Source organism: Dendrobates tinctorius, unplaced genomic scaffold (genome assembly GCF_039654945.1).
Source record: "Dendrobates tinctorius isolate UK_male_01 unplaced genomic scaffold, ASM3965494v1 ptg000120l, whole genome shotgun sequence".
Classification (NCBI taxonomy): Eukaryota; Metazoa; Chordata; class Amphibia; order Anura; family Dendrobatidae; genus Dendrobates; species Dendrobates tinctorius.
The window spans coordinates 10,935,411-10,947,521 of NW_027361788.1; the positions used below are offsets into that span (position 1 = coordinate 10,935,411).

A 12,111-nucleotide genomic window follows, 5' to 3' on the forward strand; every position below is an offset into this window, starting at 1 on the left:
TACTTTTAATCACTTAGCGAAGAGTGAACTTTTTTGGTGGGATTCCCAGTTAGGAAAGCTTAAGGTGGCTTGTGCTTTAGATACAGTAGACATTTGTTGATTGTTGAATAAGTGGATGGATTTTAATAATCATTTTGCTGATACAGCTATACACATTTTAGTCCATATTGGGCATTCCATTAACTCAAATAAAGCACACATCTGGAAATTTTTTCACTAACTTTTCATCTGACTATTGGACGAGTATTTAAAACATATAAACTGGAATAAAGCATTCCTATAATCTTCGGTGCACAAGTAGGGTCCCACCCCGTATATAACAGACATAGATCTTGGTATTCATACTGTATCAAGTATCATACTGAATTACTTCCGGGTAAGAGGTAGTTGGGTGTACCAATGTGGCAGAAGGAAAGGGGATGTTTCAGCCTGTAATGTCCCATTGCTATGCGATAGGGCGGTGTAGGTAAGGAATAGGCCGATGCAAAAGTTTGGGCACCCTGCATAGTTAGTATCTAGTGTCGCCCTCTTTTGCAACTATCACGGCTTGTAAATGCTTGTTGTAGCTAGCCAATAGTCTTTCAATTCTTGTTTGAGGGATTTTCATCCAATCTTCCTTGGACAATTCCTCCACTTCTGTGAGATTCCTGGGTCCGTCTTGCATCCTCTGCTATTTTTAGTTCTAGCCACAGATTGTCAATGATGTTCAGATCAGGGGACTGTGAGGGCCATTGTCAAACGTTCAGCTCGTGCCTTTTGAGGTCGTCTATTGTGGATTTTGACGTGTGTTTAGGATCATTATCCGTTTGTAGAAGCCATCCTCTTTTAAACTTCACCTTTTTTACAGATGGTGTTATGTTTGCATCAAGCATTTATTGAAATTTCATTGAATCCCTTCTTCCCGATACGCGTAAAATGTTCGCCTTGCCATTGTCTGCAACACAACCCAAAAGTATGATTGATCCACCTCCATGCTCACCTGGTAGTGTTGCACCTAAACAATATGTAAAAATTGCATGTATCAGCTGCTGCAGGACACGAGTCCATAGGACTTCGAAATAAACATATCTGGCTGAAGAGTCACTTGATGCGCTGCTAATGAATCTGAGAAACGAATGATGATGAAAACTTTATTTTTAAGGCTTAAAAGTCAACGCGTTTCAAGGTCAACGCAGGACCTCTTCATCAGGACAAAAACCTAGTACACTGACTGATAACACCTCCATATACAGTTGATACACAGGATCCACCATTCACAATACATGATGTCACAACTCACCTCCTAGAGTATGCTTCGTTTATCTTTAAATACAAATAGGTTCAGTCTATTGCTGCTAGCGGTCAGTGTGAAAATATAAAGATTTTTTTTTTGCTTTCATTTTTTAAAAGATACATTTGATGTAACACTTGATTTAAAAAATAGGGCTGACGCCCCCTTCACTCTCGGCAGCTCTTCCACTTTTGTTTGCAGCCGCTGGAGCAGAGTGAACTCTTCATGTTATTACACTGCAGCACATTATTGCTGTTTGCATTATTTGTTGTCTTTTTACCTTTTATACTTAATCATTTCTGCTGGGAATTATGAAGTCTTTCCCAGCTGGCACTATTGCAGCATAGTAGCATTTTCTGAATAAATTATATTAATTCCATACATAAAGACAAGTTTATTTGCTCGCATCGCACACGGCGCTTCCATTTAAAGAAAACAATGACGTCTTCATTAGTCTGCCGCTGAAATCCAAAGATTGTGGCTTTTAGGTCCTGCATTAGCCGGTGCTGCAAGCGGCATGTCACGCTGTCTCGCAAAGAGGCTAAATCAATGTTTCTGCCATATTTTATGCAGCACTTTATTTAAAAGCATCTGACTGATTATTTCCCGGCTCCCAACGCTGGCATCACGGGGGCTATATTTAAACAAAATCCGTCAGAAACCTTCATTTCCAAATTGGTTTTGATCCAAAATATCATAAAAAGGCAGTGAATGGCTGGCATCTCCTAGTGTTATTCTCAAAGTAATTGACGTTTTGGCTTATTGAATGGTTACCTTGATTATAACTAATAGCTTCCAGAAAAAAAGAAAAACAGGGTGTTGGTAAAGAAGGATATACGAGGTCGATAATGGGGCCGGTGGCAGCTTTATGGGAAAAAGTTGTTAAAACCGCACAGTGCCTAAATCATTTGGGAGCAGAGGAAAAGGAGATTAACCCCTTCCGAACTGGAAAGATCTTCCTGGGTTTTTTAATTTTGGGTGCAGGTGTCCTTGCGAGGAAGGGGGGGATTCTTTTTATTTGTCAATAGTTTATATCACACTGTTTGCCATATGGGATGTATTTCCAATGCAGCTTATCAGTAGTTATTTGCAATGTCGGATTAGTGCCCCACCAGAGGATATGGTCTGACGATCCAACATCCGCCAGTACAGAACATTTACACTTTTAATTGTATTGCAACTTTTTGTAACTCAAGCAAAAGTGCAATTTTTGAAAAACACTTAAAAGTGAATAAAGGGAGATGTGCGTGCCCTGTCACAGACGTCATACCTAAAAAAGGGGTCTGTTCTCGATTTAGGTGGATTTTGGAGGGGATTTGATAAAATTACCATAACATACATTCCAAATCTCCCAATTTCACTACCACTATGCCAAATTGTACCCATTGGTCCTGCAGCAATTACATCGCGCTTCGGGGGGACAAATATTTCCACTTGGGTTTGATTAAACACATTTTCACATTTTACAAGCTATTTGTTTCCCTGCATGTTGCTGACTGCAGAATGAGTTACTTGAGAATCCATCAAATTACTCATTAGTTAAAGGGTTCTCCAGCTTCAGGCTACAAGTCTGCAGTCACTCTATGTGACTGCATATTTGTGAATCCTCACATCGTGTGCACTGTGAGAATTCTCCGTAGTTAGGCGTGTGACCCCCAAGTGTGTGATTTGCATACATGCAGTCACATGCCGACTAGATGGGCTCGACCTCGCTCAGTGCAAGTGTATTCCGAAAAGTCTAGTTGGAATGTGGCTGGAAGTATGCAAATCACATGCTTGTGGTTACGTGCCTGCATCGAAGAAACCTCACAGCACGCAGTGAGCACAATGTGAGGATTCACGAGTCTGCAGTTACATAGTGACTGCAGACTTTAAGCTTAAGGCCAGATAACTCCTTTAATGTATTCTCAACTCATGACTGTGCTCCTCTCAGCTGATTTATGGCCACAAACCACATCAAAATTGAGCTGAACTGAGGCGCTCAGGAGCAGTCAGATTATAGACTTACAAACTCTAAAATTGAGCAGCAAGCATGTTTTTATTTGGATCATGACAAATTGACTTTTAGTTACATGAAAGTGAATCCTCCGAACTTCTGGAATCCTAAACTACCATGGTATTCCATAGTCACAAAGTTGTTTCCTATTATTGTTGCTCCTGTCTGCTTAGTGCTGCAAGATGAAGATCCAGTAGTAGAAACCTGTGCTAGTATTGATGTGTCTGTATGCAGATATTAGTTTAGCTTGTAATGTTTGATCCAACAAGTTAAATATTTAAGAATCCAAAAAGTGATATGATTGCAGTAGTCTCTAAGAAAAACAAGATGTCTTATTCTCTGATAGGTTCTAGAGGAGAAGAGCCCCAGGAGGAAGAAACACAGATTGACATTGCCACAGTGCAGGATATGCTGAGCAGTCATCACTACAAGTCATTCAAGGTCAGCATGATTCACAGGCTGAGATTCACCACAGATGTCCAGCTAGGTAAGACCACATTTATTTTCCTGTACAGCTCTCCATTGAAAATGAAACTTTAATTATAAATCCACCTGTAAACAATTTTGCAACATACTCATTGCCCGAAATGTGTTTCCCTTACCGCCGTTGTCTGCTGCTGTGACTGGTACTCCGTGGTGTACCTAGAGTCAGATGGGCCCCAGTGCTACATTTGGACTTGGTTACTGCACACACGCACACAACTGCCCCCGCATTTTTGGCCAGATGTATGGGCCCCTACAGCGTTCTAAATTCTATAAGGATATATGAGTTTCTCTCCATTATGTAGTAATGTCCCCCATCCTGGGCCAATCCTTGTATATCTGGTATCTATATGTGTGTGTGTGTACATGACCTCCATCTTGGTATATATTTTGCCCACCCGGTCATATATGTTACCCATCCTGGTGTGTATGTTCTCCATCCTGGTGTGTATGTTCTCCATCCTGGTGTGTATGTTCTCCATCCTGGTGTGTATGTTCTCCATCCTGGTGTGTATGTTCTCCATCCTGGTGTGTATGTTCCCCATCCTGGTGTGTATGTTCCCCATCCTGGTGTATATGTCCATACACTTCATGTATGTCCTTCATGTGTGTCCTTCCTTTAACGAGGACACACATCCAGTTGAAGTTTGCGCTGGCCACTCACAGGGACCCGTTCATGATCACTGTGACCGCTATCATTACGCCTCTGCTGGTATTCTAAACTGTAAAGCGCTGCGGAATATGTTGGCGCTATATAAATAAAGATTATTACCGTATATACTCGTGTATAAGCCGACCCGTGTATAAGCCGACCCCCCCCCCATTTTGCCACAAAAAACTGGGAAAACTTATTGACTCGTGTATAATGCACAAAGCATGGGCAACAAGCAAGGAGAATTGGAACTACTAACACAGGAAAAGAAATATGATGTCATTGGAATCACTGAAACTTGGTGGGACAATACACATGATTGGAATACAAGACTAGAAGGATACAACTTATTTGCAAGAAACAGACTTGATAAACGAGGAGGAGGTGTCGCATTGTGTGTTAGAAACGCGTATATCTGCACAGAGATTGAAGCTTCAGAGACTGGGAGTTCTGTGGAATCTGTTTGGGTAAGAATACAAGGACAGAACAATGGAAAGGACACCATTGTAGGCATTTACTACAGGCCGCCTGTGCAAGCTGAAGATATGGATGAACTCTTTATGCATCAAATGGCCAAGTTCTCCAAAAAATATTACATAGTTGTCATGGGAGATTTCAACTATCCAGACATTTGTTTGGAATCTCTCTCAGGCAAAACTAACAGGTCAAGAAAATTCTTATCCTCTCTTGTTGACAACTTTATCTTCCAAAAGGTAGGGGAGAAAACAAGAGGAACTGCTACCTTGGATCTAATCCTTATAAACAGGGAGGAAATGGTTGAGGAGGTAAAAGTGGCTGGGACCCTAGGAGGTAGCGACCATGCTATTTTAGAATTTTGGATAACTAGAGGAGGAAGACCTGTGAAGACTCAGACGTCAAGGTTAGATTTGGAGGGATCCAATGGCTGGATATCCTTAAAGACAAAAACGTCCAGGAAGGATGGGAAATCTTGAAAAATGAAATTCTCAAAGCACAATTGTTAACAATTCCGAAAAGAGGGAAGAATAGGAAGCATTTAAGGAAGCCAGGATGGATGAACACAGAACTTAAGCACATGCTAAAAAGGAAGAAAAAAATGTGAAAGAAATGGAAAGAGGGAGGCATATCGAAAGAAGAATATAATGCTGTCTGCAGAACCTGCAGGGCACAAATCAGATTAGCTAAAGCTGACAATGAATTGAGACTTGCAAGAGATGTCAAAAGCAATAATAAAGAATTTAGGGGATATGTAAAAAGTAAAAGAAAAGTCAAAGATGCTATAGGATTTTTACAGGATGAAAATGATGAAATGGTAAGACAGGATGTTGAGAAGGCCGAACTTTTAAATTCCTATTTTGCATCTGTTTTCTCTCAGAAAGGAAATGTAACATCAACTGTTCTTCACTGTCCTATTAAGGGAATCGAAGAATCCAGGATATCTATAAACAGAAAGATAGTGAGGAAACACTTAGCTAACCTAAATGAATTCAAGTCTCCAGGTCCAGATGAATTACACCCCAGAGTACTGAAGGAGATAGCAGAAGAAATTTTTGAACCCCTCTCCATAATCTTTGAAAATTCTTGGCGAACAGGAGAAGTCCCAGAAGACTGGAGAAGAGCAAATGTTGTTCCTATCTTCAAAAAGGGGAAGAAGGTGAACCCAGGCAACTATAGGCTGGTGAGTCTGACTTCTATACCAGGAAAGATCTTTGAACAAATAATTAAACAACATGTATGTCAGTACCTGGATAAGAATGAAGTGATTAAACAGAGTCAGCATCGGTTTGTAACTAATAAGTCATGTCAGACTAACTTAATTTCCTTCTATGATGGAATCACTGATTGGGTGGATCAAGGAAATGCTGTAGATATCGTATATCTTGACTTCAGCAAAGCATTTGACAAAGTATCTCATACAATCCTTATTGAAAAAATGACTAAGTATGGAATGGACAAGGCAACTGTTAGGTGGATTCATAACTGGCTTAGTGATCGGACACAAAGAGTGGTCGTAAATGGCTGCACATCCAGTTGGAAGAATGTCTCAAGTGGGGTACCACAGGGATCTGTCCTGGGCCCTGTATTGTTCAACATCTTTATCAACATCTTTATCAACTATTTAGATGAAGGAATTGAGGGTAAACTGATTAAATTTGCTGATGACACAAAGCTAGGAGGGATAGCTAATACTAGAGAAGAGAGAGAGAGGATTCAAAAAGATATAAATAAACTGGAGAAGTGGGCAGCAACTAACAGAATGGTTTTTAACAGGGAAAAATGCAAAGTACTACATCTGGGCAATAAAAATGAAAAAAAGCATATACAGAATGGGAGGAATAGGGCTAAGCAACAGCACATGTGAAAAAGACTTGGGTATACGAATAGATCACAGATTGAATATGAGTCAACAGTGTGATGCAGCAGCAAAAAAGGCAAATGCAATTCTAGGATGTATTAACAGAAGCATACAGTCTAGATCACGTGAAGTCATTATTTCCCTCTACTCCTCTTTGGTCAGACCTCATCTGGAATATTGTGTCCAGTTTTGGGCACCACATTTTAAAAAAGACATCAACAAACTGGAGCAAGTTCAGAAAAGAGCGACCAGAATGGTGACCGGTCTGCAAACCATGTCTTATGAGGAAAGGTTGCAGGATTTGGGAATGTTTAGTTTGCAAAAGAGAAGACTGAGAGGAGACTTAATAGCTGTCTACAAATATCTAAAGGGCTGTCACATTGTAGAAGGATCAACTTTATTCTCATTTGCACAAGGAAAGACTAGAAGCAATGGGATGAAACTGAATGGGAGGAGACACAGATTAGATATTAGAAAAAACTTTTTGACAGAATGATCAATGAGTGGAACAAGCTGCCACGAGAAGTGGTGAGTTCTCCTTCAATGGAAGTCTTCAAACAGAGGCTGGACAGACATCTGACTGGGATGATTTAGCGAATCCTGCTTTGAGCAGGGGGTTGGACCAGATGGCCCAGGAGGTCCCTTCCAACTCTACGATTCTATGATAAGCCGAGGGTGGAATCCATAGACTATGCCCCCATATGCTGCTCCATAGTTTATGCCCCCCATATGCTGCTCCATAGACTATGCCCCCATATGCTGCCCCATAGAATATGCCCCCATATGCTGCCCCATAGAATATGCCCCCATATGCTGCTCCATAGATTATGCCCCCAAATGCTGCCCCATAGAATATGCCCCATATGCTGCCCCATAGAATATTTCCCATATGCTGCCCCATAGACTATGCCCCCAAATGCTGCTCCATAGACTATGCCCCCATATGCTGCTCCATAAACTATGCCCCCATATGCTGCTCCATAAACTATGCTCCCATATGCTGCTCCATAGACTATGCCCCCATATGCTGCTCCATAGACTATGCCCCCATATGCTGCTCCATAGACTATGCCCCCATATGCTGCTCCATAGACTATGCCCCCATATGCTGCTCCATAGACTATGCCCCCATATGCTGCTCCATAGACTATGCCCCCATATGCTGCTCCATAGAATATGCCCCCATATGCTGCTCCATAGACTATGCCCCCATATGCTGCTCCATAGAATATGCCCCCACATGCTGCCCCATAGACTATACCCCCACATGCTGCCCCATAGAATATACCCCATATGCTGCCTCATAGAATATGCCCCCATATGCTGCCCCATAGACTATGCCCCCAAATGCTGCTCCATAGAATATGCCCCCATATGCTGCCAAAAATGCCATACTCACCTCTCCTTGGTCCATCGCCGCTGTCTGCTGCTTCTTGTGTCAGTGACTGTTCAGCCAGCAGAGGGGCGGCGTGCACTAACCACGTCACCGCACCCCCTGCTGCCTAAACGTCACTGACACAGGATGCAGCAGAGACAGTGGTGAGCAACGATGGACCGGGGGACAGGTGAAAATCGCTATACTCACCCATCCTGCCGTGGTCTCTGCAGCCTCGCTTCTCCACTGTCTCCCTTCCTGTCTTCAGCGGTCATGTGGGACCGCTCATTACACTCATGAATATGCACATATTCATGAGTGTAATGAGCGGTCCCACGTGACTGCTGAAGACAGGAAGGGAGACAGTGGAGAAGCGAGGCTGCAGAGACTGCGGCAGGACAGGTATGATCTCTGAAACCCCCGCTCCCCCTCCCCCGCCGACCCCCAGGTATATGACCCGTGTATAAGCCGAGAGGGGGACTTTCAGCCCCAAAAAATGGGCTGAAAATCTCAGCTTATACACGAGTATATGCGGTATTATTATTACTCCATTTACAGGTCCTCATGACAACTTATCATGATCAGGGTGGCCTTTCCTGCCACATCTTGAAGGCTATTTCCCAGTGGTGTAATGATATTGCTGGGATGTCACCGTTGACACTAGTTTACTAATAGGACATATAAGCACAGTACCAGCTGAGTTTCAAGATTTCAGCATACATTACCATACCATAATTTCTACACTGATGACTTGTCCTCTAATCTTGAAATACATTTTTTAATGTCCCTTAAAATAAGGCATGAAAAGTCTGATGTACAGTCATCCGACCTTATGAGAGAAACGGTTAAGGGGTTCTTCCCAGCATTAAAAGTTATCACCCATCCAATCTGGTTGGATCCTCTCCGATGAAAAACACAGGGCTCTAAAGTGCCCCATAGAGCACGCTGGTATCGCTGGCAGTTAAAGGCCTCTTTCACACATCAGGTTTTCGCCGTCAGGCGCGATCCGGCGCTTTTGACAGAAACCGGATCCGGCGAAATGCAATGCCGGATCCGGTTTCCCCCCCATTGACTTGCATTTGCGCCGGATCGCGCCGGATGGCCATGCGTTTCATCCGGTTTTCGCCGGATCCGGCAATGTGTCGCGATCCGGCGTCTGGAAAAAACGGCTACTGTAACGTTTTTTGTCTCCGGCGAAAAAGCCGGATCCGGCGCGTCCGTCTTTTTCACACAATGAAAGCCTATGAGCGCCGCAATGCGCCTGATCCGGCGAAAGCCGGATCCGGTGGCCGGATCCGTTTTTTTTGGTCTGAGCATGCTCAGTAGCTCTGCCCACAAGACATATATAAAAGCAAGACAGTGGGACCCACAGCCACACCCAACATGCCACCCAAGAAAGCAACCAAGCGCAGCAGGAGAAGGCAGGAGACCACTGCAGCACCATCAGCACCACCACCACCCCAAATGGAGCAGCAAATGGAACATGCTGAGGAGGGGAGGCCAGCAGCAAATGAGAGACGGTAATTATCAAATCCCCCATTCCTCCAAACTAGGGCTATTGAATATCAAGATATTCATTGGCCCTTTGTTTCTCTTTATTCAACAGCCGCCCAATAGATGCAGCAGCAGCAGCAATGGCAGCAGCTGGAACACCACCCACAGGCATGGAGTGTGGCCACCAGGAAGACAGCACATCATCTTCTGGGAGCCCTCCCTGGCATCGTCAGCGTTTGACGGTAAGTTTTTATTTCCAAAATCCATCATCTCTGTAATATATGTCTATTCATTGCCTTTTATTTCAAAACAGGATTCACAAGATGAAGAGGAGCTCCCAGAAGAAGAAGGAAGGGGTGGACAGACACCTGGAGTGGGCTCACAATTGGTAAGTTTTTTGCATCAAACGCAGAAACACAACATCACACTACACACAACACATAGAAAACAATGTTCTGCAGACCACACACAGCAAACAAATGCCTACATCCAAAGACATAACATTTTTTGTTTTCTTCTCTAGTCTTCCCAATCTGGTGCTCGGCCAAGAGGTCCTCGCAGTGCCTCCCAGGGTCGTCGGCGACAGCAACGCGGCGGTCACCAGCGTGTAAGTATAAATATTTTTGCTTTGTTTTTTTGCACTTTTTATTTCATTTCTTTTGTGGAGGCTAATTATGTTATTTTTGTCTTTTTCTTTAACAGCCTTCACAGCGTGCTCCCGACTCTGACGGTGAGGATGGAGGACTCGATGTGGACCACCTCATCGATCTCGTCAGAGAAAGGGAGCCGCTCTGGAATATGGCTGACCGCCGCCACGCTGACCTTATCGTTACCCGACGACTCTGGGAGGAAATCTGTTCGCTCCTTGTGGGCCGCTGGGAGGACCTCGATGTTCGGGCCCAGATTAAAGAGCGTAAGTATATACAGTACCGGTTGCTTGATGTAAACCAGTGCTTCCCGAACTCCAGTCCTCGTGGTCCCCACGGATCATGTGTTCAGGATTTCTATTTACTATGGAAATCCTGAAAACATGACCCCTGGGGACCATGAGGACTGGAGTTTGTGAAACACTGATGTTGTATACTAACCACTCCTTTCTCGTTTCAGGGAACAGAATTGTGAATCGGTGGTGGTCTGTGAGGGATCGTTTCAAGAAGGAGTTCAATAAAGAGATGCGGGCCCCGAGTGGATCTGGAGGACGCAGGAGCAAGTACAAGTACGCACAAGCCCTGTCGTTCCTCCGGGAAACAATGGTCACTAGAAGGTAAATATTACACACCACATGTGAAAAAAAATGTTAGATGTAACTTTTTTTTTTCAGCCAGGGCCATACCATGTCAGTATTTTAATTGGTTTTTTTTCTCTTTATTCCACAGCACGGTGAGCAGCACTCGGGAGCCTGCACGATTGGACCCTTCTGAGGCGATCCCTGAGGAGACCGGCACCGAGGGACACTTCGACCGCCCCGGTACATCTGCACCTTCCCAGCCTTCCCACACATTCGACCCATCTGTCCCATCCACCAGCACAGGAGCATCGTGGCCGCCTACATTACATGAAGCTGCTGGTGAGGAGATCGCTTTCCCTTTACCCCACCCTTCTGCCCCTGCCACCTCTAGTACACCTGCGGGTACTGGGCGGCAGCGGCAGAGGGGTCAGGAAAAGAGTTATGCGCCAGAGTTCTTGCATCTGAATGCATCTTTCCAGAACTGTCTAAAAGTCTTGTCAGAGCAAATCTCCGCAGGCTTTCAGCAGATCAACTCCTGCATTCTGGAGGTGAAGACACTTCTGCAAACCATGCATTCAGAAGCAAGATCTTCGCCAAACCACACCTTTTTCAGGTCTGTTGTGGAGCGCATGGCAACACTATCTCCTACCCAGCAGATGCATGTAATGCATTCGTGCCACGGTGCTCTACAGCAGGTTACCTCCCAACCTCCACCTCCCACCACTGTAGTTCCTCCACCTGCAACCCCTCCAGCCACTTTCCATCCTCCCCCTCCTATTACATCTGCACCCCCTCCAGCCACTTTCCATCCTCCCCCTCCTATTACATCTGCACCCCCTCCAGCCACTTTCCATCCTCCCCCTCCTATTACATACCAGCAACCTCACCAGTACCAGCAACCTTCCCAGTACCAGCAACCTCCCCAGTACCAGACATCTCCCCACTTCCAGCAACCTGCCCCGTACCAAACTCCTTCCCCGTACCAAACTCCTTCCCCATACAACTTTCCATCAACATCATCTGCTCCTACAGTCCCTGCCCAACCCTCCACTCCACCGCCCACCACCTCTTCTGCCTCCCACATGTCCACCCATTCTGTAGCTTTTTCCACACCATCACCTCTAACTGTTCCTTCCCCACCAAGATCCCAGTCCTCTCTCCACACTCCCATTGTCGAAGTGTCCCGCAGCCCCTCCAGCAGTATTTCCACCCCACACTACACCGAGTTATAATGTTTTTTTTGTAATAAAAATGCCCATTTGGTTGGTTTCAAACCTT

The 12,111-nt window shown here is 44.5% G+C and overlaps 1 protein-coding gene across 4 annotated transcripts in view; it reads left to right on the plus strand.

The window, feature by feature from the left end:
- The window catches only part of MAPKAP1 (MAPK associated protein 1), a 262,045-nt gene that overhangs the window by 196,497 nt on the left and 53,437 nt on the right, over window positions 1-12,111 (plus strand). For all 4 annotated transcript variants that reach the window (XM_073590749.1, XM_073590750.1, XM_073590752.1 and 1 more), the window contains one exon: window positions 3,613-3,753. In XM_073590749.1, the coding sequence (XP_073446850.1) occupies window positions 3,613-3,753 (141 nt within the window). The remainder of the gene's footprint in view (window positions 1-3,612; window positions 3,754-12,111) is intronic.